The 26,034-nt window shown below is 41.2% G+C and overlaps 1 protein-coding gene and 1 non-coding gene across 2 annotated transcripts in view; one reads left to right on the top strand and one right to left on the bottom strand.

Moving 5' to 3' along the window:
- Nucleotides 1–26,034, top strand: part of CNTN3 (contactin 3) — a 272,642-nt gene that overhangs the window by 213,931 nt on the left and 32,677 nt on the right. The window contains exons 13-17 of the mRNA XM_040995075.1: nucleotides 20,834–20,951; nucleotides 21,800–21,958; nucleotides 22,048–22,197; nucleotides 23,813–23,883; nucleotides 25,239–25,473. Coding sequence (XP_040851009.1) covers nucleotides 20,834–20,951; nucleotides 21,800–21,958; nucleotides 22,048–22,197; nucleotides 23,813–23,883; nucleotides 25,239–25,473 — 733 coding nt within the window. The remainder of the gene's footprint in view (nucleotides 1–20,833; nucleotides 20,952–21,799; nucleotides 21,959–22,047; nucleotides 22,198–23,812; nucleotides 23,884–25,238; nucleotides 25,474–26,034) is intronic.
- LOC121166205 lies at nucleotides 17,732–17,812 on the bottom strand. The gene has a single exon (XR_005885367.1). It is a non-coding gene; the product is annotated as a small nucleolar RNA U2-19 (small nucleolar RNA).

Raw genomic sequence — 26,034 nt, 5'->3', positions numbered from 1 at the left:
TAACCAAACAGAAGAGGTAGAAAGGGAGAGAGAGTGGGGAGAGAGTAGGGATAGAGAATGCCGTTATTAACTCCAGGATAAGGCCTTTTCTATCTATAAACAGCTCTTAGTTTCCAATAATAAGAAGAGACTACAAATCAAAGGTGACTGGTTTCTAGAAATTTAGGACCCAGCCATGAGAGGCTGAACAGGAGACAATCAGGAATTATTTTGACTTGTACAGTAAGCTAACTTTTAGAGGTAGATGCATTAGGCATTGGGGCCTGCAAGAAATAAGCTGGTGAACCTAAACTTACTGGGCACTCACAGTATGTTGTACAAGTGTTTCAATGTATATGTTTTAAGAAAGGATATGTGGTGCTTTAGAAATGAGGAATGCTTCCACCAAGCTATACAGCTTTACAAACCTTTTGTGGAATTGGATCTATGATGAATTAGAATGTGCGTGGATGAAAGTCAGTGGAAGCAGTAAGAGGCTTGGCAGTGACAAGCAATGGGCCATTCATTTGCCTGCCCAGCTTCGATGGGATTTACGTCCCTGAGGCTACACTTCCACCCTGGTCACAGCAGCTACTACGGGTGAGCTTGAGGCTTGATGCATTTCCCAGCTTCTGATGGCAGAAAAGAAAAAAGAATCATTGAAAGTGAACGTCTGTGTGAGGTGATGTGGTCATTTTTACCTGTTTGATTTAATAGAATTATTTGGGTGGGAGAATAAAAAGGACAGCTCTTTTCTAAATAACAAAAATCTAGGAGAGATGTGTGTGTGTGTGTGTGTGTGTGTGTGTGTGTGTGTGTGTGTGTGTGTGTTTAATGCAGATCTGAGGCAGGCATTCCCGTACCCTGAGTTTATACACATTTCTCCCCTGAACTGTGGCGTGAATCTTACACAATCTGGGGAGATCATTAGGACGGCATTCCGACTAACACACGCCATGGAAGCGGGGCATGAAGCCAGCAGAATTGTCCTACCGCAGACACATGTCCCTGAGGCACACTCCTGCTGCACTGTCCCTCGGGGGACAAAGAAACCATAGTTTCCCGATTCTAGCCGGGAAAAGGGAGGTGGATTCACTCAACAGTTGATATTTAGCTATTTCCCTAACGCATCATTTACTCAACCAGGCATATGAAGGCTCTGTTCTTGCTTAAAGCGTGCTTTGTATCCCTGGGCCGTGCTCGTCAAGTATGAAATTAATTAAGATGAATAGTCCAAATCCACCCCTTCCTGGAAACCCTGGAAGATAGATTTAAATTTACAAGGAGATAAGCAGCACTCCCACCAAGCATTACGTAACATATTGTGCTAAAACCCATTAAAACAGCGTAGTTAAAACAATAACCAAGGCTATTAATGGAATGTGGCAGATAGAGATGCGCCAAAGTTTATCAGGCAAGGGTAGCAAAAATAGATGTATGGAAGCTAATAAATATTACTTCCAAGCAGAGAATGATTCAAGACAAGCTTTAAGGGGAAAAATGGATTGATTTATTTTAGCAGCTTTTTTTAAAACATGGGGTAATACCTGCAACCCAAAATATTTCAAATAACGTACCATCAAAATGTACCAGATCAGACTCAGCGCAGTAGCCTACGGCTGATGTCCTTTCCTTGCATGTGCCGGGATCCCATATGGGCACTGGTTCTAATCCCGGCAGCTTCACTTCCCATCCAGCACCATGATTGTGATCTGGGACAGCAGTCAAGGACAGCCCAAAACCTTGGGAACCTGCCCCTGCATGGGAGACCCAGAAGAGGCTCTGGGCTCCTGGCTTCTGATCAGCACAGTTCTGGTCATTGCGGCCAGCTGGAGAGTGAATCATCGGATGGAAGATCTTCCTCTCTGTCTTTCCTCCTCTCTCTCTATCTGCCTTTCCAATTAAATAAAAAAAAAAATAGATCTTTGAAAAAATGCATCAAATCAAAAACAAAGCAATAGTGATGAGCAAAATTATTGTACATATGTGAGAGCTCTTCTTTCAAACACCAGTGGATCAATTTAACAAAAATTGTAAGGAAATTTAAATTTTATAATGAATTGAAGTCCGTATGAAAACTTTACCCTGTAAATAGAAAATACATGTTTTTTTTTTTCATTTTTTTCACTGATAACATACAGGTCATAAAAAATAGCAAAACATTCACAGAAGGGATATGAGAGAGAAAGTGAAAATGACACATTAAATCAATAAGTATCAATGAAATAAAGACAAAAACTGAAATTCCATATGGCAAAGAACATAACGGATAAGAAGAGCTATGAAAGCAAAACATTTCATGTTCATGTCATGTATATGAAAATCCAGTCAAAGAGTAACTTCGGAAGAAAGAGAAATTATCAAGTTGGATTTCATTCTTTTAAAATTAAAATCGAATACAATTGATCTACACAGGTGGATGCTTGAGTGACTGTCTGCTGTTTTGTTCCCAAGTGGCTGTGACAGCCAGGCCTGGGGGCCAGGCCCAAAGCAGGAGCCAGGAAATCTATCCAGTCTTCCTCATGCGTGGCAGGGGCCCACGGCCAGAACGCTCTAAGTCTTCCCCTGGTGGGGTAGCGATGCAAACGCCTAATGGCCACCCGCTGCTTTCCAGGGTGCACTGTGTCCAGGGGGCTAGAATTTGCAGTAGAGTTGGAAATTGAACTGTCATTCCGATGTTGGATACAGAGAACCTGGGAGCATCTTGAATGATACATCAGATGGTCACAAGGTAGACCCATTGCTATGAGACAGCACAGCACACACATGCACACACTGGAAATAAAGCGATTGTAGGGCTAGATAATTTTATTTGTAATCTTTTCCCCCTAATTTTAAAGAAGCAGGTAAGATGTTCATTACCCTGGAAACAATTTGACAACATAAAACGTGAGCAGTTTTGTTTCAGTCTAAAAGAATAGTGTATGCCTGCAAACCACACCGTGTAAGATTTAATGTGGCTTGTTGAGAACAGTATAAAAATAGAAGCAAATTTATGACAAGTCAGATTCGACATTATAATCTAAAAACTGACCCCTCATAAGCTGCTGAGGGGAATCCCAGGAAATATGAGCATATTTATATTAACGGATCCAATCCAATGGACTACAGTCTTCCTAATGATCATTAGAAAGATTTAAAGAAATTTTAATGACCATTACTGAGCTTTTAATTTGCATTAAAGTGGGGACATGAGGATTTATTTTATATACCCTAAGACATATCTTTAAAAAACATTACCAGAAGCACTTTTATTTACAGTAGGCATTTGCAGTATCAACACTGTCATTATTGCAACATCACGCCATTTGGAGATATTTTGGCCAATGCAGTAAGGCATGAAATACAAAAAAAGCCAGGTAACTTTGGATGTGAGGAACCAAGTTGTCACTGGTGGAAGAGAATGATTGTAAGATTCTTCAAATTTCGAGTGTTGACTATGAGTTAATGGAGTACAGTCAGCTGTTTGAATACTGATTAATGACTGTAAGTTAATAGAGTCAACTGCTTTGAATACTGAATAAATTTGTAATTGTCCTCTTACATGCTAACAGGAACCAATAAGAAAAAACAACATCTCAAGATAGATAAATACATGTTAATTGTTACACAGGAAGTATTTGAAGTCTGAATAAAAATTACTGTAGTACTTGCTTAATAACTTTCCTTGAAAAGATAACCCAAGTGCACCTTATAAGACTTTAATTTTTCTTAAATCTTTCCGTGGTTGTAAATAGTACCACTCAGATATCACTTTAGATAGTTTTTAAAGAATAAGCAATGGAATTCTGAAAGAATAGTTGTGTTTTGCCAGTAATTCTGAGTGTTTTATTCAGATATTTGCCCAGGTGGGGAATACACATATTGAAAATGGCAATTTTAAAGTTTATATACATATCACCCTGTATACACATGGTGATGTAAGTGTCGGTTTGAGACAGTTGCGTTTTGTTAAGAAGTATTCATGCAGTCCTAACATAACCGAGTGTGTTAGCCCTTGTCCTATTACTAGCAGTTGTGGCAGAAGTGTTTCTAGATTGTTCTCCAAGAAGGCTACAGCATTGTATATTCCCATGAGCAGCAGTAAAAGACTTCTCTTTCTCCATTATCTTTCTCGCACATGGATTCTTCTCATGATTTAAAAAAAAAAAATGCCAAACAAATGCTTAGGAGTTCTATCTCATTACTATTAACTTCTCATCTCTCAGATTAATTCTGAGAATGAAATCTCTCCATTTGATTATTAACTTGGATATGAAGGAAAGATTGAGAATTATGACTGACTTTTCCAAACCATGACAATTAGAGCCTTAATAGCTACTTCTGTGAAATGTGAGATTACTTCTGCAGAATGAGAAACGAATTACTGTTCTATTTCTTGTTAGAGAAATTCACATTTGCACACACACAAAAAAGCTACTTGGATTATTAGAGAGAAAGATGTCCACTATTAAAAAAAAATCTCTATCTCTGGCAGTAGGGAGTGACTTTCCAAAGTTCAACAGAGTACAGCAGCTACGGCAGCTCTCAGTAATGTGTTAGGCACAGTGTGAGGAATTGGAGAGAGGAGCTTGGAGGCTCCGTCGTGGAGCCTCTGACACTAAGAAATGGGGACTAATGACCTGATTGGGTCAGTTTATACTGCGTGTGTTGAAATGCTGCACTGAATTCCACTGAAATGTAAAGTACCACATGTAACCAGATGTTTCTAAGATGTTTTACTATCTTTAAAGATTTCGTTTATTTATTTGAAAGAGTTAGCACACGAGAGAGAGAGAGATTGATGTACTTCTGGATGTTCAGACAGCATCAGCCAGGTCCGCAGCAGGTCACACGCAGGAGCCAGGAACTGTATGCGGGTCTGTGACACGGTGCTAGGGTTCAAGCAGTTGGGCCATCTTCCATTGCTATCCCAGCAGTATTAGCAGGAAGATGAATCAGCTGGACCAAACCAGCTCCCATGACAGGCAGTGGCTTAACACACATGTCTTAACACTGCCCCCATCTTTTTTGTTAGAAATTATTCTAAGCTGAAATATAGTCTTTAAGACAACCAGCTATATATAAGATTTTCCTGAAAGAAAAGTATTGAAATTTACATCTGGGTATACAGCTTGTTCATCTCATTGATCTTGTGTGTCCTGAAATAGAGCTCAGCATTTGGCTCAGGAGGAAATCTTTTACTTTCTCTTATGTTCTCAATATAGACTAGTAATTTCTGACTTCATGATATAGGTTCTAACCCTCTGAAAATTGCCAAGTCTTGGTTCACTTCCTTATTGGAGTGTAGGAATTTAGTAATGTAGATTCACAGTGGGTTCTTATTCATCAAACTGTTCCTCTGTTTTTAGTTTTTGAAATACTTGCTTGGTTTTGTTTTCTTTCTGTTTTGAAAGGCAGCGAAAAAAGAGAGAGATCTTTCATTTGCTAGTTTACTCCCCAAATGCCCCCAGTGACCAGAGCTGGGGTAGGCCACATTAAGGCGCCTGGGACTCCATTCATCCCTCCCGGGCAGAATAGGGACCCATGCACTGAGCTTTCACCTGCTCCCATCCAGAGGAACGCATGAATAGAAAGACAGAATTGGAAGCAGGGCCAGGTCTCAAACCTGGGTACTCTGGCGTGGGATTTGGGTGTCCCTTGTGAGGTCTCAACCTTTGCAACAAACACCTGCCCTTTTCTTTAAGAGGCCATTTTCTAGGATGATTAACTCTCCTGTTAATTTTGCCCATCACGCCATATGCAAGTGTGCATTCGTCTTCTGATAAGCATGTTCGTTGCTTTTCGTGGATCGAGGGAGGAATGTAAGCTAAGGGAATTGGAGGAGAGATGTGACACTCCACGCACCATAGAGGGTCACAAAAGAAAATCAGGTGATCTTAGAGAAGCTGTGCTTGTGGGAGAGAAACCTTAGGGGACATTCAGATATTGAAAGAACATTTCAGGCTGAGCCCTGCCAAAGCCACGAGAATTCAGCTGGGTCTCCCACGTGGGTAGCAGGGGCTCAAGCACATGGGCCTTCTTCTGCTACTTTTACCACACTGTTAGCAGGAAGCTGGATGGAAAGTGGAGCAGCCAAGACACAAGCCAGCACCCATGTGAGCTCTGGTAATGGCTTTACCCAATGCCACAGTACTACCCTCATTTCGTTACCCTAAAAAGAAACTTCAGATCCCTTGATGATAACCCTACCAACCCCTCTTCTTTCCCTGCCAGTCCTAAAGCAACATCCCATCTACTTTCTGTGTTTGCTATCCTGGACGTGGCATATCGCTGTCGCCCAAGAACATGTGTTTCTTGGCCACTGCTTTGCTTGGATTTGTTGATAAGTGCTATTTTGTAAAGCACGTTCAGGTTCACAGCAGAATTGTGTAGGAAGTATGGGAATCACGAGTTCAACCCACTCCTTTGTCCACATCTGCCTGCCCCTTGTTAGAGCCGGACGGGGCTCCACCACCCCATCATTATCCCACTATGCCCATAGTTTGTTTACAGCATTCTTTGTTTTGGATAAATGTAAAATCATGTGTTTTTGTCTTTGTAGTAACATACAGAACAATTTCTACTGCCCTAAAATTCTTCTACTCTGCCTGTTCTCCCCGGCACTCTCAGAAAGCACTGCTATTTTTGGTGCCACTGTAGTTGCCGCCTTTCAGAGAGCAGCGTGGCACTGGAATCCTCTAGCATGCCGTGTTCCCAGATTGTCTTCTTTCACTTAATAATGTGCGCGTACAATGCCTCTCCATGGCTGATTAGCTCATTTCAGTGCCCAATGACACAGTCCATTTTCCGGATGCACTAGTTTGCTTACCCCCATCAACTGAAGGATACTAGGAATGATTGAATTTTGGCAACAAACGTGCTCATAACGTGTGTTCAGGTTTCAGTGTGGGCTCCAGTGTTCAGTTCACTCAAACACATCTTCATCTTCCAGTGGGAATATGTTCAGTTTGATAAGAAACTATCAAACCATCTTCCATAGTAGCTTCACCATCTCCCCTTCCTCGGCTAGTGAAGCAGAATTCCCAGGACTTTTGGGAACTCTGGTGTTATGGATTTGGGCCTGTGTAATAGTTGAGTAACATTTCATTGTGCCCGCCCCCCCTTTTTTCTTTGGTTCCCAATACCCTGATGGTATAAGATAGCAGATACATTTTCACATACTTCCTTGCTGTCTGTGTTTCTTTGGCTGGGAATCTACTGAGATCTGTTGTCCGCTTTTTAACCGGTTTGTTCATGTTTGCATTGCGGTTGGAAGGCTCCTTTGTAGATTTTATACCGCAGTCCTTTACCAGAAGAAGGAGCTTCTGCAAATGTTTTTCTCCCAGTCTGCGACTCATCTTTTCGTCCTCTTGACAATATCTTTCACAGAGCAGTGCGCTCTGGCCAGTTTCTCGCAGAAGTTGTGCCTTTGATATCGTGTTCATAAAACCTTCAGCACATCCATGGTCATCTCAGTTTTCTGTGGGGGCATCTTCTAGAAGTTTTATAATCTTCCACTTTACATCTAGATCTAGGATCCTCTTTAGGTGAATTTTTTGTTCAATGAATGAACTGTGTAGAGATTCGATTTTTTTTTTTTTTGAAGTCCAGTTCTATAGCACTGTCTGTTGAGAAAGCTGTTTTGTTCCATGGTGTTTTCTTTGCTTCTTTATCAATGGACAATATTTATTTGGCTCAGCTTCTGTGACTCTGTGCCGCTCTGCTGGTCCCCTTATCATTTCCTTCACCGATGCCACACTTTCTTGATTACCATTACTTTAGTGTAAGTCTTGAAGTAGTTTAGTGTCAGTCCTCTAATTGTCTTCTCCGACTGTGTGATCCGGCCAATCTGAGCCTTTCCCTCATGTGTAGTTGTGGGTCAGTCTTGCAGTAGCCACAAGATGACTTTCACACTGACCCCAAGTGTTTGTTTCCAATCCCACTTGTACATTGATGACATATAGGAAAGCCATTCCTGTTTTAATCTTACATTCTGTATTGCTGGTTATTTTCAGAAATGATATTGTTGACTTTTTTTCAGATTTCATACATGGATGATCTTGCGTGTGAACCAAAACAGGTTTTTTTTTTTTTTAATTTTCTGCTTCCCAAATTGTGTTTTTTTCACCTTAATAGTTCACTATTTTTGAGATAACATTTTAAACTTACATTATAATCAAAGGCTTGATGATCTGCTGAATAAAGAGTTAAATATGTAAAAAGTGTAAAGCCCAAAGTCCAGTAAGGAAATAGTGAAAAGCTACAATCATTGAAAAGATGCCCAGCTGTACCTTTCTTGCTTTCTTTCCTAACTGATTGTTTTTGGCCAAAGGTTCCACTCTGATGGCTGCGAGCACTGATCAGAAGTACCTTCCCTGCCTTGGGTCTGACCTAAGAAATAAACTTGGAGTTTCTCACCATTAAGTATGATGCAAAGGATGGGTTTATACTGGATGTTCTTTTTCAAGTTCTTATTTCTGCCTTCCAGCTTTACTGAGAGTTTGGTTTGTTTCCTGTGAGCGCTGAGTTTTGTTAATTTGGCAAAGGGGGTCATCTATGAGTCTTCTTCTTTTGCTAGTTACGTGGTAGTTTGAATATGAACTGATTTTGAATGGTACATAATTATCGTAATACTTGGAGTAATATTATTAATATTTTATTAAGCATTTTTGCATCTATGTCATGGGACTTGGCTATATATATAAAATCTTTCCTTTAATGATTTTGTCTGCTGTTGGTAGTAGTGTACTGTTCGGAAGAATTCCTCCCACTCTTGTCTCTGGAAGACAAATAGAGAATTAGTGTAACTTCTTGCTTAAATTTCTCTTCCTCTGGCTTCGGCTTCAAAGTGTTATTGCTAGTTGATTTGTTTTGTAAATGCAGTCCTCTTAAGCTTATGTTTCTTTTTGTGTGAACGTTAGCAGGTTGTGCCTTGTAAGACATTAGATCATTTTATCTAGGTTATCATGTTTATTGTCAGAATGGTCTTCATAAAACTCATTTAGTGCCATTTGTGATCGCTTCGAAATCTTTAGTGGTGCACCTGCCTGCGTTTCTGACACCGATTTGTGGCTTCTTTCTTATTATTCCTACTTAGCTTAAACAGAGGTGTATTGATTTTATTAGTTTTTTCAAAGAATCAGTTTTGAGCATTGTTGGTTTCTTGTTTTCAGCTTCATTGGTTTTTTTGCTTCAACTTGTATTTATTTTATTCTGCTTGCTTTGAGTTTAATTTGCTCATCTGTCTTAACTTTCTAAGATGGAAGCTCATATTGTTGAATTGAGATCTTTCTTCTTTTTGAATATGTGCACCCAATGCTGCAAAAGTCCTTTTCAGAATTGCTTCCACTGTATCCCACAAGTTCTGGGACATTGTATTTTTCAACTTACAATATTTTTTAAATTTCTCATGAGAGTTTTTTCTTTTTTGAGGTTTGTGTTATTTAGAAGCTTATTATTTAATCTTCATTTTGGGGGGATTTTTCTTTTTTTTTTTTTCTCGATTTCTAATCTCATTCCAATTCTGATCTCCAAGGCCAGATATTGTATAACTCCTATACTTTTAACTTTGTTAAGATAGATTTTATGGTCAAAAAAATGCAACCTTTTTTGGTGGATGATCCATGTAAGCACAAGAAGAATTCACCTTTTATTGGTGTTGGATGAAGTGGGTTGTAGAAATCATGACAGCTGTTGGATTGACAGTGCTGTTGAGGTCAACAAAATCTCTCGGTTTCTGGCTATTGCATCTTGTCTGTGCTATTTCTTCCTTTTCCTTTTGAGAGAAGGAAAATGGAGTCTCCAGCTTTAAGCATGTATTCGTCTCTGATCTTAGTCCTGTCAGTTTTTCGGATGCACATGAAGGATTATGTCTTCTTAGAACATTGACATTTTATCACTGAGTGATGCTGCTTTTTAGCCCTGATATCTTTTGTGGGTCTGAAATGTGTAGACCTGGTTTACCTGAATCACCACTCTACTTACAATTTAAATGTGTATTTATAGAGTAAACAAGTTGCTTGTAGGACATATATATGGTTGAGACTCATTTTTTTTTTTTGATCCACGATGACAGTTTGTTTTTTAAATGATGCAATTAGGCCATTAATGTCCACATCATTATTGGCAACAACGTTATTTCTTATTATTGCCGCTTGACACTTCTATTCTTTACCCCGATTATACTTTTTATCTGAATTTTTGGTTTTCATTGAACATTTTATGATTTTGTTTTGTTCATGTCTTAAGATAATGTTACTGCTATTTGAATATTGATGCTCCTCTCTTTTTTAAAAAAAAAAGAAAAGAAATATGTATTGACGTCTTCATCTTGGAGATGATGGGGTTAGTGGGGTTAGGTTGTGATGCCTTTGTGTGTGAGTGGGCTATGGAACTAGGGCTTTGTGAATGGATATGGGGTTAGTGGCTTTATTAGAGCTCCAAGAATACCCCCTGTACCGTGGGAGGATTCAAGGGGAAGGCACAGTTCATGAACCAGGTATCGGTTCTCATGAGACACTGTGACTGCTGGTACCTTAATCTTGGAATTCCCAGACTCCACAATTTAATAAATTTGTCTTGTTTATGAAGTTCCAAGTCTAAAGTATTTTATTGTCCCCAGCAGAATTATACCAGAAATCTTTTCAATTATATTCCTCTGTTTGCCTTTGTAAGTGGTTGCCTGAGAGTTTGCAACATCTATTTACAGCTAATCCAAATCTGCAGTCAACACGTTTCAAGCCCTCCTCACAGGTGTTACATATAATAAAAATGCCATGCTATTTAAGAATAAGATACCTTATAGTTTTTAAAAGTGCTATAGTTCTCTCATGTCCTTTGCATTATTGTTGTCATTAATTTCCCGAGTTTACATAAGTACATAAGAATTGTAATACAGTTACATATAAAGGACTTGAAAAAGGCTCCTGGAAAGTGGTATTAGAAGAGCGGTTCATGTTGGTACAGGAATATTGAAAAGTCAAAGTCATCTAAAAGGTCATGGAAATGAATATTAGGAGAAATTGTGCAAGTATTTTAAAGTATTTTGCACTATTATAAACTTAACTTTTACCTCCATTCTCAAGCTTTCTGAATTACCTTGGTATGTACCTAGGTTTTTAATCTGTATGTTTGTGCCTCTATGTTTCTAATCAAATACTGTATATGATAATGAATGAAATTAAACATTATGTGTAAATCAGTTATGGTAAGAAACTTGAACTTTTATTTTTACCTTGTGATACTCCTTCAAATTTTTTGTAGATTTAGGGGTTTCTTGGCCTATCGTTTTCTTCTTTGTGAAGAGTTTCTTTTTCCATTCATTGGGCAGGTCTGCTGGCAATAAATACTGTCATTTGTGTTTGCCTTGGGAAAGTCTTTGTTTCTTCTTTGCATTTGGGAAATAATTTTACAGGGTGCTGGAATCTAGGTTAATTTTTGTGGATTAATTTATTTATTTTACTTTCAGTGCTGTCAGTACTTTGCATTTCTTGCTTAACCTGATTTCTGATAAAGGAAGGATAAAAATCTTATCTTTACCTGTCTATGGTTCAAATATTTTTCTTTTCTCCTTTGGATGTTTTTTTACATTCTTCATCAATTTTTTTTTGAAATTTCTGAAATTATATGCTTCAGAGTTTTGTTTTTGCTTATAGCATTGATTTTGCTTGATTTTGTCTGTGCTACCTGGATCTATGGTGTTGTCTGACATGAAATTTTGGGAAATTCTTATTCAGTACTGATTCAAGTTTTTTTTTAAATATATTCTTTTCTGTATTTGCGCTTCTGGTATTTCCATTACATGCAAGCTTGCCTAGTAGCTGTAGTTCTATTACAGCTCTTGGATATTCTGCTTTTTTTCCATACCTTTGTTAAAGATTCTATAGCCGTTTCTCTGTCAGCTCATCCAGTCTCATAATGATCTCATCAAATACATTCTTCATTTCTGTTACAGTGTTTTTGATCTCTAGACCTTTAATAATACTAGATTTTTTAAACAGGATTTTCAAAAAATTGTCATGCTTGCCTTTCACTTTTGTAGCATTTATTTCTAAGGCTGAGACAAAGATCTCCTATCCTTTGGTTTAGCTTCCTAGGGCTCACAATAGCTTGGGGTCAGGAGACAGAGAGAAAATCAGAAACTCAGCCCCAGTTTCCTATGAGGGTGATGAGGACCCATCTATTTGAGTCATGAGCTGCTGCCTCCCCCACTGTGCATCATCAGGAAACTAAAACTGAAGACCAACTTGGGGCTCAAATCCAAGCGCACCACCATGTGATACAGTGTCCCACATAGCAGCTTAAACGCTGCACAAAGCACCCAATCCCAAACTGTTTTTTACCCCCCGTCAGTCTTCCCTGTGGTATTTGGTTGAGACAAACATGTTGTGTTAGGAAACAGGGACTGTGTTAACATGCTTTTACTTAATATTAGGATGAGGTGTGTGTAGCAAGAGAAAGTTCTACAATTGTGGGATTAAGTCTCAGTCTTTGGGAAAATCATGGAGCCTTCACCAGTTCTTCTTTGTCCCTGCCTACCTTGGGTAGGACAGGATGGCTGAAATGGACTGTGGTTGAATTTTCTCCACCCTCCTCGCCTCCTATTAAAACCCCAGAAAGTTAGTCTCAGATAAGCAGCTTCTCCAAAGGGCAGACCTTATTAAGAATAGCAGAACATTCCAGTATATTCCTTTTCTCTTATCCTGGCCAAATACATGGTGAGATTTTTCTCTACTGTTGACACTGAGGACCTAGAAGGCCTAATAGAGTTAAGTTAGTGGGGCCTGCCTTTGAAGGTCCCCCAAGCTTTAGCTCTCAGAAGCATCTTCTGATCCTCCAGCTATCAAGTTTGGATTTTCCTACTTGGCCCTAGTTCCCTTAGAACTCTGGGTTGCAGTAACTCGTGATTCTCTGTGTCTGCTGTTGTCTGCAGTTGAGCCTGTGCCCTCACCTCTCTACCAGATCCAGAAGAGTCAGTGATTTGAACATGTTTAGCCTTTGCCTCACCGTTAAGACAGAGTAACAGCATCTGCACTCCTTACCAGCAGTATCCAAAAGTCAGACTGACTCGCCCGTGTTTTAAATTGAGTGACCGGCTTTCTTATCATTGAGCTATTAGTTGTTCATGCTGGTTGGGCTTTCCTGCTCCAAAGAAAACCACACTGCTTTGCAGGATGTAATATTTAGTTGTACCATATAATTGATAGGAACATGAACAATAAAGTGCTATAGTCATGGTTTAATTGAGGTACTTTGTGAAATTTTATTTCATTTATTTTATTTTTTAAAGATTTATTTATTTTCATTACAAAGTCAGATATACAGAGAGGAAGAGAGACAGAGAGGAAGATCTTCCACCAGATGATTCACTCGCCAAGTGACTGCAACGGCTGATGCTGCGCCGATTCAAAGCCAGGAACCAGGAACCTCTTTCGGGTCTCCCAAACAGGTGCAGGGTCCCAAAGATTCGGGCCATCCTCGACTGCTTTCCCAGGCCACAAGCAAGGAGCTGGATGGGAAGTGGAGCTGCTGGGATTAGAACCGGCGCCCATATGGGATCCCGGGGCGTTCAAGGCGAGGACTTTCGCTGCTAGGCCACGCCACCGGGCTCACTTTGTGAAAATTTAGACTTAGAGGTCAGGACCTTGAAGTGGGGTAGTTTTTTCAAAACTCTTATTATAGAAAGAATTCTGGTTTTTATGAATCTTTTTTTTCTGAAACAGAATTTAACATGTTAGATTACTCTTTTATCAAGATAAGAGACGATTGCTAGTCACATTTGATATTGAACCTCATCTTTTTTTTATTCCTGATCTTTTTTCACCATGACTTTGAGCTGAGAGAATCCACACTTCAGATGTATGAGGAAAACTGTTGGAATACATTGATCTGCAATTGTAATAGAAAAAAAAAAAGTGTGATCTCTTTGGGAGCGACTCTCCCAGGAAAGGGTATAATTTTATTCTCTGCAAGCCCCAGGCAGTCTTCTCCCTGGATCTACACACAGGAGATTAACATAAAAGGGAAGGTGTCTAGTCAAGGTTTGCTTTTTTTTTTTCTTGACCTATTTTGAGTTCTTGGCACAGTCAGCTCAAACAGCCTGCAAGGATGAATCTTGCTGAGTAAACAGCACACGTTCGCTCTTATCCTTCTCTCAGCTCACTTTATAAGAAAACCCCAAAAAATGAGGGAGAGAGACCACTTTCTGTGTCCCAGCTGAATCGGATATGGAAGGCCCAGGCAACGTGGCAGGTGCATTGGATCTGGAGGGGTGTGCTAGGTTAGGTTTTTCAGTGATGGCTGCCACATGTCCTGGCCAGCGTTGACATGTCATCCCATCCAGTGGTCAAAACCCTTTCTTCTCTGGAAGCCTAGGAGACTGTTATGATTGTCCTGGTCAGTGAGGAGCTGGGACATGGTGCTGAGTGCTGAGACTTGGCTCGTGAGAATCCGTACACTTCGGCTTTGTTCTGGGGACACAGCAGCTCTTGGAAGCCAGCACTATGGCATGAGGGCACCAGAGCAGACCGTGTGACTGGTCTCAAGGGGAATGGGGCTCTCAGCTCACAGCGCTGCAGAACTGCCAGCCTGCCAGGCATGGCACTGACGGGCCGGTGTCTACTCAGAGCCCACTTGCTTAGTGGCTGTGCAGCAGCAATGGGCCATTTCCACAGATTCTTGCTCCTACTTGAGCAGAATGTATGATATTTTTATTTAAATAAAGTTTGGAGAAAATGTATTACACAGTAGCAGTAATTGATGTGACAAGTAAACCTAAGTCATTTCCTCCCACCTGATATCAAATTTCCTGGAAACAGGGACTATTTATTCCTCTGTGTCCATCAAGTCCTTTTCTCTTGTGTGCTAGCATAGCCTTCTGTGTGCAGCACGTCTTAACGTATTTTATCCCTTCACTGTAGGGGTTAAGACAAAAGATAATGGAATATAACCCAGGAATTAAATTGTTCCTCAAAGTAAACTTGAAAAAACTTCCCTTCTGTGCAGAAATTGTCACATCAATCAAGAGGAATCTTAGAATCTGATTCGGATTGATGGATAGCAGATTTCTGTCTGTTTCTATGCAAATGGATCACCCTATTGAATCATTTCATTGACTATTGGCTGTAAAATGCCCATGAGCAGACCTAGGCAGGATCAAACATGCTTGATATACACTGTGTGTTTCACAAATACTAGCTTTCTCACCTACCTGCCTTTAGAGATGAGAACGTGTGGGTACACTTTCCTCAGCTTCTCAGCCCAGCATGCACCATCCCTACTGGATGATTGTGCATTTATTGGCAGCAACATTTGGAAGTTAGGAGAGATCTGAGCAATTATCTTAGGCCTTTTTATTTCGAAGAGGAGCAGAGATGAAGGGCTTTAGAATCCCAGGAGGTTTCATGATTTTTGACCCTACCTGCTCATTAGAAGCACCCAGAGGCTCTCTTCTTTCGAGTTCATTCTGATTTAATTGTTCTGGGATGTGGCCCAGGCATTCCTGATATTTTTTTTTAAAAAAAAGATTCCCCAGGTGAGTTTACACTACAGCCAGCATTGAGAACTAATGAATTCATCAAAAACAGTGTTTTTCAAAAACACAAACCATGGCCCTCAACAGGCGGTATTAAATAATATCACACAGAATGAGAGATCCATTCTGTTTGCTCTCTCTTTTTTTTTTTTTTTGGTCATTTAGATTAAAAAAGGAGAATGGTTACATATGGTGTTAGATTTGTCGTTAATGGTGGTGGGTACCTGCTGATCTCCTTGTGGGACAACAGAGTAGGGTCTCATTGTTTCATGTTTCAGAATTGTGCAGCAAGGAAGTGTTCATTTGCCTTGCTGTGTTCAGTAACCTGTTTTAGTGAGTATATTTCTAGTTAAGGAAAAAATATACTATTTCCACATAGACTTCTATATTAAGTTAAATAAAGCCAATCAGCTTTGTAAATAATAGCATATTGGAACCAGAACTCTGATGACTGATTTGTAAAGAATACTGGTTTAAGATTCTCCGAGGAGCAAAACCCAAGTTATTCTGACATCATGAGTTTCCAGGGAGAACGTCTATCCACAGAGCACACACTCAGAAAAAGCTAAAATACCTGCTTATTTATGTCAGCTTGATTTGGAAACCAAAGAGCTGAAAAAGTGGGTATTTTACACAACCCAAAACATGCACAAATGTGCCTTCCATCAGGCTTTTCTGTGTCACTCTTGAATGTGTCACTCTTTCAAAACACTGGTGATGGGGCACACTGGGATTCTAAATCCTGTAATGGAACAATTATTCCTGGCTTACTGGTACCGAAGAAAGTTGAACAAATTTTGCTATTAACACATTGCATCTTAAGCGCCTCCAGGAACACTTGTTCAGACAAGCAAATGACAGTTGAAATTGTTAATCAGTCAGAAAAATTAGAACTGTTTACAACACGAAGGTTTGATTTCATGTTTCAGTGGCTGCCGGGTCTTTTGGGGGGGGGGTCTTGGGTGAGTACATTTGCAACGAAATGACCTTGGAGCTGGGAGGGGACCAGGGTTTCATATGCTGGGTCAGAGATGCAAGGAGTGGTTGTTGTCACTGTCAGTTCTTCCTGGGACCTTCACAACAAAAGGCCGCACCAACCGGAGTCCAGCAGGAACTGAGAGGCCAGCCTGTTTTTCAAGACCCTCGGGTATGATTTCCATGCAGTGACATGATTTGGAAGGCAAGCCAGGGTAGGGGTATGTGATTCATATGGGAAGCGTTGCACTCACAGGCTGTGTAAAGTGATAAAAATGAGAAGGGCCGACCCTTTCACCTTGCCTTCCAAATCGCCATCAAAAAGATCCTTTTTTTGCCCCTTAAACTGGAAAATTATGCTTCTTGGCAGTGGGGCAGCAGCATTTCCCTGGAGAGTGCTTGCTAGGGAATTCGTTTCTGCTGATCATTGGTTACACTCAAAGTTCATGCTGTATTTGCAATGTCTAAGAGCCTGTCTTAACTCCAAAGTTGATTGCATGCCTTGATGGCTAGCGCACGGTAGGGATAGTCATTGCATAGTCACATTCGTGAGTCACATGCACGTCCAGCTTACCCGGGATGACTGAAGACCTCTTTGCTGCGTTGTCTTCACCTGGTGTAACTGACCACACGTAGGGCTTTTCTTTCAGTGCAGAGTGGGTTTTAAATTACATCGAAAAATTCCATTAGTGTCACAACCTGAGAAAATACAAGGGAAACCTTAGTAAGTTCTCCCATTTAATTTGCTACGTGTTAGATTTTCCCTTCGTTTCAAAGAGAATTGGGGTATAAACAACTTACTTTAATATTGACAACAATTTCTGGAAACAAAGGCTTCTTTTTTAGGAGGAAAAACCCTACATGATTAGGTGAGCGAATAAATAAGACAGTACTATTAGCATAGCTTTTTTTTTTAAAAAGGCCAAAAATAAAAAAGAACTCTGCTGTCGTTAGGATGCAAATATGAACATGAAGACTGATAGTAAGTGTTGAGTTTTCTGGGGACTGATGTGCCGTTGGCCTAAGCCCCTGACCTCCGGTCCCAACATCGCGGAGCCGTTTCTTTCTCTGAGTTGTCATCTGCTGCATCCTCATCTTGGCACAGGGATAGAAAACTTCATAGTTGCAAAGGTCAGTTGTACAACTATCTCATCTTTGCCCAGAATAATCTCTCTTTCTCTCTCTCTCTCTCTCTCTCTCTCACATACACACACACACACATACACACACACCACATCACCCTCCCATTTTCATGGTTTTGCTTTTCAGGACTTTGGAGATCATGTGTCAACTAAGACCACAAGGTCTTGCGATGCTTGGGTTTGGCTCTTTTCGTCCTCAATCCACCTTTAATTGCGCACATCTCAGAGAAACCAGCCCCTCTTTCTGATGTTTTAGCTTTTCCGTAATCATGTGTGTGACCACTCATAATGAGAAACTGATGAGGACAACAACGCTAGGTTTTATAAAACAAGAATTGTTTTATGGTACTTCCTAGTCTTTTAAAATAATGTTTTAATCATCTGGGACTAGTCAGGTGCATCTTGATATGAAAATTTAAGGTATGAAAATGTATAGCACATTTGGTTGAATTATATTTAAATCTATTTTTTGTGAAATGAATTCGGGCTTAGAATGACAGTCATGTTCTTTGACTACTGCAGCTTACTGAAAGCTGAGTCTTTACAAGTGGAGTTGTATGTAGCCATGGCTACGTTTTGATAGCCTTGGTTTATAATCTAAGTGAAATGCACAAATCATGAAGATGACCCTGTCTAGACATTTCATATGATATATTAGTATCATATATCTTCTATGTGGTTTATATCATCTGTGTCTTCGAGACTGACACACACATGTATATGCATATAGTTCATTCATTTTGATGGCTTCATACTGTTTCATTAAATGAATATTCCACTGCTTATTTATCTACCTTACTGCGTGGACATCTGGTTGTCTGCATTTTTTAGGTATCATAAACGGTGCTTCTGCAAGTATTCTTGACTCTTGCAGGACACATATATGCACATCCGTAGAGTATTTACATGGGAGTAGAGTTCTCAGGTCATGGATTATGTGTGTTTCTTGTCTCCGTAACATATGTACAAACAGTTCTACAGGGTAATTGCACCAACGTGAACTCCTGTCTGCCAGATGAAGACCCGTGTCTGCATCTTCACTGGGACCTTTTCTAGTTTTCCCTGGCTAGAGTGTGTGCCAGGTGGTTCTATCGAACCTTTGTTAAAGTTTCTAAATGGAAATCATAGCTTGCCCCACATATGTGTGCTTCATTGACCTGGCTTGAGTTGACACGCTAGGGTCCACGTATGAGATGTCTGTCGTTCAATCCAGTGAGACAGGTGCTGGGTGCACTTATTGTTAGGATAAATCTCACCTCCATGTACTGCTCCGTTAGAAGACGGTAGTTAAGAGAGAAAAGAAAAACAAGCAGTGAAAGAGGAAAAGAGGAAGTCTGCAAATGCATTTTATGGAGAGAGGCCAAAATGAAGGTGAGATCCTTCTGACTGTTTGCTAAATTTTCTTTTCCATGTATGCATTCACTCCACTTCATGTTGGTGCTGAAAAAGAGAATCAGTAGCCCCCATTGTCTAACCGTCTTAGTTAATTGCTTCCTTTCTCTGCTCTGCAATGGAAAAGGATAATTAAAAATTATATTTCTCCTGAGATTGAGCCTGACTGCAGCTCTGTTAAGATGACTTGTTGTTTTTTTTTTTTTCATAATCCAGTGCAGTGGGACCTCTGTCTTTACTCAGCCCGTACCAACAGGGAACACAAATCACAGACCCCACAGCAAGCCCTTCTTTGTTACTACGGGAGACAGTTCCTAGCAGTCTGCCTAAAAGGTTTATCTAAATGCCTGACACCATAACAGAAGTTTTGTTTTAAATACATATATATGTGTGTGTGTGTGTGTGTTTAAAATATATATTACCCAGCTGCTTTCAAAATAAGCAAATAGAGGGGGAAAAAATAACAGCCTCATGCTGATGCCTTGATGGTATTTAAGAGTAACAATTCTTCACCGAAAAGAAGAGATTTCCATAGAAATGATAATCACCCTCCTGGGAGTATACGGTGCTCATAAAACCTGAAGAGTTTCTAAAGGTCAGCAGGCATGGAAGGTTTTGTCCTGGGGATAAATTTCTGAATAACCCTGAGGAGAAAGAGCGAGGGAGGGAGGGAAGGAGGGACTGAAAAAAGTTCACTTGATGAAAGTAAAATGTGCAAACTTAACAGTTTCTGGATTATCCTTTAATTGTAGCCATCAATCACCTCACATCTGCTTTCTCCCGGTACCCAGGAATTGCCATTGAAAACTGTACAACACAGCCAACAGAGAATATATAGCCCATTAAGAATCCTAAGGGTTGGAAACAATATTGAAGCATTTTTCCCTGTAAAAGATATTGGGGAAATAACCTAAATACAGGATAGTAGAATTCATCTCTCTCTTCTGGGAAACCCTAGGGGAGAACAGCTCTTTTAATTAATCATATACACATTCAATGCTTCTTCCATGGTTCCATTTCAGACATGGACTGGGAAGGCATGTTCAAAGGACTTTGCTTTCCAAATCATTTTTTATTTCAATCCATATATTTACTAATGCGTGAAACTGGCCTGCAGTTAGTCATTTTATGAACACGATTTTACATTCTTTTTAAATGAGGCCCATTTAAAGTTGAGCTTTTGGAAATACATTTGCTCTGTTAATTGGCACTGGGGGACAGCAGCAAATGTCTTCGTGGACAGCTGTTATTTTAAAGTTTCAGAATGTTTTAATTTCTTTTTATTGAAGGGTTCGTACTGGCTGTCCCTAAATTCTGTCACTAAGGAATTAAATGGCTTTAGGCTTTTTAAGCTGCAATGTGTTGAGAAAAGTGTTTCAACCGTGATAATCCTCTTGTCGTGCCGCATTTATCTCTCACCAGATACCTGAATGCTTCCCTCCTTCTTCTCGGGCAGATAATTGCAGAGGGGTTGGAACCAGAGAAAAGAGTTTAGCTGGTGCTGAGCAGTGGATATAAAAAGAAGTGTCGCCCTGGTGGAAGTAAATGGACTCTGAGACTGTAATCTCTGCCCTCATTTATTTTTGAAACCATAAATGCCCAGGGGAAACCTTGTTCGTTTGTCTACAGAAATCTTTGTAATCATGCAGGGTTTTTTTTTTTTAACTTGATTTTGTCCCACCCTATAGATTCTGTTGTAGCGTTCCTCTCCTTGCACCACCTTGATTTCCTCTTTAAATATGAATTTCCTTGCAGTGGTGTTGTTGACCATGGCCTCTGTGGTTCTTTGCGCTTTTAAAAATCACAGTGTTATCTGTTTTTTTTCCAGCAGAGTTCATCTGGGGATTTAATGATCAGAAACATTCAGCTGAAACACAGTGGAAAGTATGTGTGCATGGTGCAAACGGGGGTGGACAGTGTCTCCTCCGCTGCTGACCTCATAGTGAGAGGTAGGCATTAATACCTCCCAATATTTTTAATGTCACATCTTTACTAGATACTCTTTCCAGCAGGAAAACAAAATGCATGATGAAGAAGTGCACAAACGCATATGACTTTCCGCCAAATGACACGAAGGGTTTCCACAGTTCCAATGGGATGATGCTAATGATACTCATTTTCAGAAACTAACATCTCAAGGCTACCCTTCCAAGGGCTCTCCCCCATCATCAACATCTACAACTGCTGCCGAGGTGATGCGTTTTTAAGCATGTTATTAATTCAGCAATCGTATTGGATATGAGAAAAGAGTGTGCTTATGTGTCTGCTTCAGAGAGAAAAATCAGGTTGTCCAAGATGCCTGAGAAAATGTGTCAACCCCAGCTACTGTCCAGGGTGCTGAAACTCTGCTGGGCCAAAACCTGAGTGGCCAGAGTGCAGCACTGTAGGCAGCAGGTCTGGATAACACTCTGGGAATTAGCACATGAAAGGGCAGGGCATCACACCACATGCAAAGAACTTATACTGCAACAAGGCACAGGAGTGCTAACTGGTCTCCCAAAGCAGGTGTCGTCTGTACTCACACAATAATATAGTTTTGGAATTACTACCTCACACCCAGATTTAAAATCTTAACAACAGAAGCCAGGATGGGGGGGTAGGGTTGGTTTGGGTGGGGGACGGGGGACAGTGCTAATTTTATTGCCAGGTAAATGGCCTTTTTCCTTAAGCGCTTTTGAAATTGGAATTTGTTGGAGGTGTCAAAGCACTCACGTGACGCATTCTTCACTCTAGTGTAAGAGCATGACATGTATGTAACATGACATGTATGTACTGTTTGCATTGTTGCCTCCTCTAGGTTCCCCCGGACCACCAGCAAATGTGAAAGTAGATGAAATTACAGATACAACAGCCCAGCTGTCTTGGGAAGCAGGTTCCGACAACCACAGCCCTGTGATCACCTATTCTATCCAGGCGAGGACCCCATTCTCCGTGGGTTGGCAAGCCGCCACAACAGGTAGTGGGGGAGCCAGGTATCATGAGTGGTGATCTCAAGTCTGTGCTGAGCTGTGCCATCCCTAATCTCCCTGCCACCTTCCTCTCTAGTGCCTGAAGTCATCGACGGGAAAACCCGCACGGCTACCGTCGTAGAGTTAAACCCGTGGGTGGAATATGAATTTCGGGTTGTAGCCAGTAACAAAATCGGAGGTGGAGAGCCCAGTTTGCCCTCAGAAAAAGTAAGAACCGAAGAGGCAGGTCAGTGTTTTTTGTTTTCTGAGTAATGGGTTAATAGATCTTTGTCGGGTGTCTGTTTCTATTGCCCTTGGCCCTGCTCTCCAAGCCAGCGGGGTTCACTTCGATAATCCATTGTTGCAATTAACTGACCTTTCTGATGGCAGCACTGACCATATGGCATTTGTCAAAAGCAGCATGGCTAAGTGATGCTGATGCAGTGTGACATTTCCAAGAATTTGGTCCATCATAAATGATCATTAGTGCATGTTGATTGAATATGTTTTTGTCACTTAAGGTTGTAATTACTATCTGACATAGTTACCCTGCTCACAGGAGAAGCCCTGTTTTCATTTGTAACAAGCATTGACAAATTGGGAAGATAATGACATTTGGGAGCTCTCCGGCTAGGAAGTCTCATTCTGCCACCAAGCTCAGTAAATGAGCTTAAGCTGGGGCCAGCTAGCTTAAGCTGTTGGTCCCTCAAGTGTTAAATTGAAAAGGGATTCTTGCGAAGAATTTCCACGTGAGCAAAGTGTTCCTATAAACCAGAGTGCTACAAACGTGAAAATGCAGAATGGGGATGTATAGGCAGTCACAGCCTCACACTGTATACAAGATGAAGGTTTTTGTTCTCAGAGTCTGTGATGATGATTATTAACTGCAATGCAGCTGGAAGCAGAGCTGCTGCGCCACTGTAGAAGCTACAAACTCATGCCGCAGTAAGGGGTGTGTTCCAGTCTTTGGGGAGATGCTGCCTTACTCGGAACAGTGCACCAAGTGTTGGGAGGGGTGGGAGTCCTGTGCCTCTGCGGACTTTAAAATTTCATTTTGTTCACACACCCCGACGTAGGGAGAATTTGCATTCTGAGATAGGGGAACCACCCTGTGAACAGGCCAAGAAACTACTTTTCTGGAATTCACGCTCTAATGGTGTCCCGGGGTTTTCCAGGCACAAAGTTTCTGGTGTGAATGAGAGATCTACAGCTTGTGTGACACGTGCCCAGACCAGCTTGGAACAGGATTCATGGTCTGAGCTCGGGTCACACCTGTGCAAAGCCAAGACTGTTTTGAGAGTTGTGTTTCCACTTGGAACGTTCAGAAGTTAAATGTGATGTTGGCCTGATGTCCCAGCATCCTTACTACTGACTGCCTCTGCCTTCCTCTACCGTGTCTCATACCAGTTGGCGAATTTTGTTCTTTTGTTCTTACTGACTGAGTGATTTGGGAATCTGTCATCATTTGGAAAACCCAACTAACACTCTCAGCAGTATCTTCTGTAGCGTCGAGAGACCACACGCACGTACGTGACAACAGTTCAGAAAATTCATGGAAATATAGCTTCAAAGAAAAGCTTGTTTTAGCGTCAAAGATCTGCATATTGTGTTTTCCATGGATTTTTGGAAGGTTCTTCTGTGCGCAGTCTTAAAAAGTATTTTTGTATCAAAATAAGTCGACCTTTGTATTCCATTTCCGTGAGCCGTCTACACATACCTCATAGCCACGTGTTCCCTACTAAGTATGTCTTCTACTAAAAATCGGCAATGCCGAGCCTTCTTTCTGATATATACTACAGTATGTATGCAGTATGTATGCCTACATGCAAATAGAGTTCATCTCTGTCTCCTGCCCCACGTAGTTCCTGAAGTGCCTCCTTCTGAAGTCAGTGGAGGAGGGGGAAGCCGGTCGGAACTCGTGATCACATGGGAGGTAAGTGTTCAGGCAATGCCTCGTTCTCGCTTGTCCTCTCCGTCCTCACTCAGCCTGCTGGGTGGCCCTGGTGCCCGTGAGGCAGACACTGGGATGGCGTGTGGGTGCTGTTGGTGGTGGTGGTGGGAATGGTGATGCCACCACTGCTGGTGCCACCGGTGGTGAAGGAAGAAAGCACTGGTAATGTGTTAAGATTCACTTTGTGTCAACCACTGTTTCTATCGTTTGCACACATTTTTCTGTTTGTATCTGTCTGTTTGTTACAAGACGTTCTGTACATGAAAGCGTTAAGGTGCAGAAATAATCAGCAGTTTGCTCCAGGTCACGCAGCTGGTGAAGGCAGGGGTGAGAAGTCCTGGCTGCGACTCTCGTGCTGCTCTCAGATGCTTCCCGCAGCCCTGCACATCCCACTCGTGTGGTCACCTGACCCAGCAGCTACTTGAACCTCTGCAGCTTTTATGGCTATTCACTTTGTTTTATCAGGGAGAAATTAATTAGCACATCAAAACCCAGGAGGTACTCAAACTGTCAGCGTTGCTTGGAGCAGGTGATCAAAAAAGCAAAAAGTCGAGAGGTCATGCCCCGGTGTCAGATTTTTACATGACTCAGAACTTGGCATTTAATACATTTCTGTTAGCTCCATTTTCTTTCTTATTCATTATTTTTGTCTTACTTGGTGGTATGCAATCTTCATGATCAGTGTGCAGTTTCTAACCACAAAATCTACTTCAGGGGTCAAGTCATTTTTATTTGAATTCAGCTCTTAGAACGTTTTGAAGACAATTCCAGGTTATTAGCTAGACATCCTGGAATAGGTAGCATATGTGAAAGGGTATCAGCTAATTTGACTGTCTTGTAGATTTTTATCTCGTTTTTAAAAACCCAGCTGCTTAATACAACATGCATTATTATTTGATGACACTTTTTAAGTGTTTTTAAAGATTTATTTATTTATATTGGAAAATCATATATACAGAGAGGAGGAGAGACAGAAATATCTTCCATCTCTTGCTTCACTCCCCAAAGAGGCACAACAGGCAGAGCTAAGCCAATCTGAAGCCAGGATCCAGGAGTCTCCTCTAGATCTCCAACCCGGGTATAGAGTCCCAAGGCCTTGGGCTGTCCTCCACTGCTGTCCAAGGCCACAGGCAGGGAACTGGATGGGAAGTGGGGTTGCCAGGATTAGAACTGGCGCCCACATGGGATTCTGGTGCATGCAAGGCGAGGACATTAGCTGCTAGGCTACCGAACCAGGCCTCTTGGATGACTCTTAAGAAAGGCTAAGAATTGTAGCTCCACTCACTTTCCCCATGCTCTCCCGTGTAAGTGTGATGTAATATGTCTTTCCTTTATAGCCAGTTCCTGAAGAACTGCAGAATGGGGAAGGGTTTGGATATGTTGTTGCCTTCCGCCCTGTTGGCGTTACCAACTGGATCCAGACGGTGGTTACATCCCCCGATTCCCCAAGATACGTCTTCAGGAACGAAAGCATCGTGCCATTTTCCCCTTACGAAGTTAAAGTGGGTGTTTACAATAACAGAGGCGAAGGGCCGTTCAGCCCAGTGGCAACAGTGTTCTCGGCAGAAGAAGGTAAGCGAGACCGGGTGACGTATCAGTGCCCAGCACATCACCACACTGCGTTCCGGAAACTGACAGGGAAATTCCAGCCTGATTGCGTTGAATGATAAAGACCCGCCTTTTCATTAGATTTCTTGTTCAGGTCACAAAGTCCATCCTAACTGACCTGAAGTGCACCTTCCAAGGATAGCACCATCAGCTACAGCTGTGGGGACCACATGTATCCTCCATTGCACATTGGGAAGCAGTGAACAACAGAATCATCACCACGCTTGCTTCTTGGAGTGGAAATACGCCCTTGAAGCTGCCTTGGTTCCTCAGCTTTATGGTGGCTCCCGTGGCATGAGACAAGGAAATGCACAGCACATGGAGTGTAGCGTTAGGACCATAAGTAGGGTACTCAACAGATAGGAGTATGTAAGTGTAATATACATGAGTTCCAAATGGTGTGGTTACACACACACTTCACTCTGAACTCCCTGTTTCCCTGACTTCTTAAATGCCCACTCCAGATAATTGAGAGAGCTGCAGCTTCTCCCAAGACCACTTTAAAAAGTTGTAATAAAAGGATTG

Source organism: Ochotona curzoniae, unplaced genomic scaffold, assembly GCF_017591425.1.
Source record: "Ochotona curzoniae isolate NIBS_2020 unplaced genomic scaffold, NIBS_Ocur_1.0 contig_908, whole genome shotgun sequence".
In the NCBI taxonomy this organism is placed as follows: domain Eukaryota; kingdom Metazoa; phylum Chordata; class Mammalia; order Lagomorpha; family Ochotonidae; genus Ochotona; species Ochotona curzoniae.
Note: the sequence above shows the minus strand (reverse complement) of the source record. Positions and strands in the feature narration are given on the sequence as shown.